Source organism: Patiria miniata, unplaced genomic scaffold (genome assembly GCF_015706575.1).
Source record: "Patiria miniata isolate m_02_andy unplaced genomic scaffold, ASM1570657v1 HiC_scaffold_27, whole genome shotgun sequence".
NCBI lineage: Eukaryota > Metazoa > Echinodermata > Asteroidea > Valvatida > Asterinidae > Patiria > Patiria miniata.
The window spans coordinates 9,026,159-9,029,912 of NW_024037066.1; the positions used below are offsets into that span (position 1 = coordinate 9,026,159).

General features: G+C 44.1%; 1 protein-coding gene across 1 annotated transcript; it reads right to left on the reverse strand.

Annotated features, from left to right (window-relative positions):
• Positions 1 to 291: 291 nt before the first annotated feature.
• LOC119734234 (muscarinic acetylcholine receptor M5-like) lies at positions 292 to 3,548 on the reverse strand. The gene is made up of 2 exons (XM_038207607.1): positions 1,819 to 3,548; positions 292 to 1,498 (listed from the first exon to the last, which is right to left on the reverse strand). Exons 1-2 carry the CDS (start codon positions 3,193 to 3,195, stop codon positions 1,334 to 1,336), a joined length of 1,542 nt encoding a protein of 513 aa, XP_038063535.1. The 5' UTR covers positions 3,196 to 3,548; the 3' UTR covers positions 292 to 1,333.
• Positions 3,549 to 3,754: the final 206 nt, after the last annotated feature.

Consider the following 3,754-nt stretch of genomic DNA (forward strand, 5'->3'; position numbering starts at 1 on the left):
TTTAGGTCCCTAGATCCAGAAATACAATCAATTAAGTGAATTCTACTTGGGTGTAAATTCTACTAAGGCCACTCTCACCTGTAATGTCACCAACCTCAATATCTATTCAATGCCTAGTCAATGCTTAACCCAGATTCAGCACGTCCAGGTGAGAGTGGCCCAAGTAAAATTTATACCCTTTCACTTAATTGATTGTATTTCTGGATCTAGGGACCCAAATGGAGTTGGGTAAAGAGTGGTGGATGGAGAAATAGCCAGGCTTTAATGTAATATTAATCATTTTATTGAAGAAAAACACAATAAACAGTTTTAATTATTTGTTTTCTGAATGTTGCACTTTTTGGGCACTCTGTATCGGTCTCCTAATGCTTTTTAAAACTGGTTTTCACAGACTTAATCGCAATACTTGAACGATATATCGGTGGTATAACAGTGGTGTTTACAATTATAGCTAGTGAGTCTAAGTCTGCGGTACGTTCCATTTGTATATAAGCATGCATTCGCAATGTGCTATCTCGAAGAATTATGCAAACAGTTTGCGATTCTTGAATTTCACGCCAAAAGTGGGACATGTAATATAAGTACGTGAAAATGAACCTCGTTCACCCGTTTGATTGAATATTGTCATGGTAACTGTCATTTTGTAATTGCGAGTGCTTTACTAGAAGAATTATGGTGTGCCAATAGATGAATACACATTTCAGTGAACTTCTGTTGTATACAAGGCAATAACGACGTGCTATATAGACGTGCATTTTAACACCACTGCTCATAGACTTGCTTCGAGAATAATTAATCAGGCCATGTAGCCATTTCTGTCGGTATGCCACAGGTATGTTAATTATTCAAATATATCAGAAACAAGACTATGAGTTTCGGCATTGAAAAAGACATCGTGTTTTATATACAAGACTGATCTGATAGCTAGCATTTATTTTCTGCACCCTGTGTAGTCTCTATTCATATAAACGTGCCTTGTTTTTCCAATTTTACTCTTTTGAAATAACCTCCTCCCCGGGCCATAAAACATAAAGAAGTTGAAATTTATGCATGGCCTTGGGTTCGATTGGGGGGGGGGAGGAAATAAATCACTAAGTTACATAGCTTTCACATCTATTCTTTCATATCAGGCGCGATTCACTGATGCTGATGTGTCTTTCCATGTAAAATATGTCCCTTTCTTACTTCTTTCCTGTTCTGAATGCATCAATATGACCTCCTAGTCAAGATCCCTAGAGGGCGTTTCAGGAGGAAACCAACCAAGTACCAAGTAAGTAATATAAAATGGTCAATTATTAGTATGTATTAAGATACACATTAGTAATGCTGCATCCTATCTACCATTCTGTGAGCCTTGAGACTTCATGGTTGAACTCCGAGGTACAGAGCGCTTCCAGCAGCGAAGAATACGCAAGAAAGCCTCCTTGAAGGGCGGGTTGCAGACGGCATAGCAGAACGGATTCACGGTACTACTCAGGTGTGCCAGCCACCCTAAGAACTGAATTAAAGAAGGAAATACAAAAAGACGTTATTAAGGACATGTCGTGGATTTGTGAGGCATGCACAACGCATTTGAAATTTTGTGAAACGTATCTTAGCTTACGAAAATGCATGTGACAGAAAACAGTGGTTCGACTCAGTTTTCTGGGTCAGAATTGACCTAAAACTTTTCTGGGTCGAAATAACAATTTTCCGGGACAACGGTCTGGAAAAGTTATTTAGAGAAGTGTCATTTTGAGACGAAAAAGTGTCAAATCAAAATAATCTGACCCGTATTACGGGTCGAATTTGACCCAGGACTTCTAAAAGTACACCTACCTTGAACTGATTATCCGTAATAGGAAAGTTGTAGGGACTGACGGCTCCCCAGAAGGCAAAAACTGACCAGGGTGCAGCCGTGACAACGGTAGTCACCAAGATGTACGTAAGGGTGCGAGTGGCCCGAAGACTAGCCAAGCGATTCTCGCGTTTAGAGCGCCTTGATCGCGCAGAGAAGCCAGGTCGTTTGTGTGGATTGACAGAGGCTGTGGTTACTTTCTCCTTCGGTGCTTCAAGGTTGGTTCTGGTGTTGCCGTTGTCATCATCAGCCTCATCCTCGTTTTGCTCGTAGGCAAGGTTTGTCAGACCCATGGAGACTCCCCCAGATATGCTGTAGACTTTGTCCTTAGGTGGTAGTTCTGCGTCTGTTGGGTCTGTTGAATCAGCTTTAGGAGCCGGGCCGTCAGCTAGGCGATAGCTTCTCTCACGAGGTTCACGATCTGCGGGCTTACAAGCTCTCTGGGAAACCTGCTGCTCGGATTTAAAGTCGGAGCTGGCCTCCTCGCCGATGTGTCGCTTCTTGTTGATACCCTTGCGGATGACGGCGCTGTAGACAAATACATAGAGGATAATGGTGGCTCCCATTGGGGCCCAGGACAGGCAGAGCATGGCCAGGATGAGCAAGGGAGGATGCAGACCGTAGGATCCGTGGCACAAGGGTGGTTGTATCCGCGTGGTGAGTCCAGAATACGGAAAGATGAGGATCAGAGGTGTCCATATAATGAGGGGTATGATGTAAGCCAGGGATATCATGAAACACGCGTGCTTGAGCGTCTTTTTTTTTAGGTGTTTGAGCGGCATGTTCAAAGCACGGAATCTGTCGAAGCAGATGACGAGGGTCATCATGAAGGTGGCCTGGAGGAACACATGGATTAAGTACTGCATGGCGGAGCACAGACCCTCACTGAACGGCCAAGTGTCCAAAAACCAGATGACGTTTTCAAGACCGGGTATGATGCCGCCGCTGACCAAGTCAGCGAAGGCCAATCCCACGATGTAATGATTGGTGTAGGTCCGAAGCTTCTTTGTGGTGAAGTAGGCGTACATGACCAAAGCGTTGCCGAAGAACGTCGCCAGGAGAAAGACGGTGCACAGGATGATCTTGAGAACGAGATACGGAGGGGGTTGGTGTGGTTTGGGCGGCATTAATGTGGAGTGCACCGTCGAGAAATTGGTCCACGTACTTGCATTGGTATGATAGTCGTCGTAACTGTCATCTTCGTAATGTCCAGTGTCCATAGACCTATTGGTGGAGCTCACAGTGCTATTCAATAACGAGATACTGTCATTTCGCCATCCAGATGGTACGAACCCAGTTTGTACGCTACTAACCTCCGTTCCAGTTGTGAGCAATGCGTCGACAGCAGTAGTCCCCATTTTTAACGAATAGCCTGAGTTAAAAAAAAAATGGTTGTTTTGACGCAGAGCTGTTGTTTAAAGTCAAGAGGCACACGATCGAGACGCACGAGTGGCAATGTTGTAGTGCCGAGATGACTAAGGTGATATACCACCGCGATCGAAAACGGTGACACGTTATGTCAATAGCCGCAGTTTGTTCTCGTTATAACAGCTAGCCCACTGTCTGTGGTAAGGGATCACGTCAGAAGTGCTGTTGGTATATAGTCAGGTTGTTCCATCCAGACCTAAATACAGTCATTCATTAAGCACTCCTAACTCCCTGTCGATATTAAAAAGCCAGTATGAGACAGCGTGTAGCGGCGGATTTGCTAAGTATTTGTGTGCCCTTTGAGTAAAAGCGGCCCACTGCCGTATTACCTCCCCCAAATCAATTGAATATTCTTTCTATAGGTGATCGCGAGTTGAATGTCGTCCACGGGCAAAACAGATTACGTTGCTAAGTCGTTATTCTTTGTTATTAGTTATTATTAGCTTCTTTTTTGCGACGGACCTTACACACACTTTGAGTACAAGGATC

Excerpts from the sequence above, each read along its gene's own strand:
- LOC119734234 (XM_038207607.1), bottom strand. The coding sequence starts at position 3,195 with ATGGGGACTACTGCTGTCGACGCATTGCTCACAACTGGAACGGAGGTT. Across the intron at positions 1,499-1,818 it reads TTACGGATAATCAGTTCAAG|TTCTTAGGGTGGCTGGCACA; the intron begins GTAGGTGTACTT and ends TCTTTAATTCAG.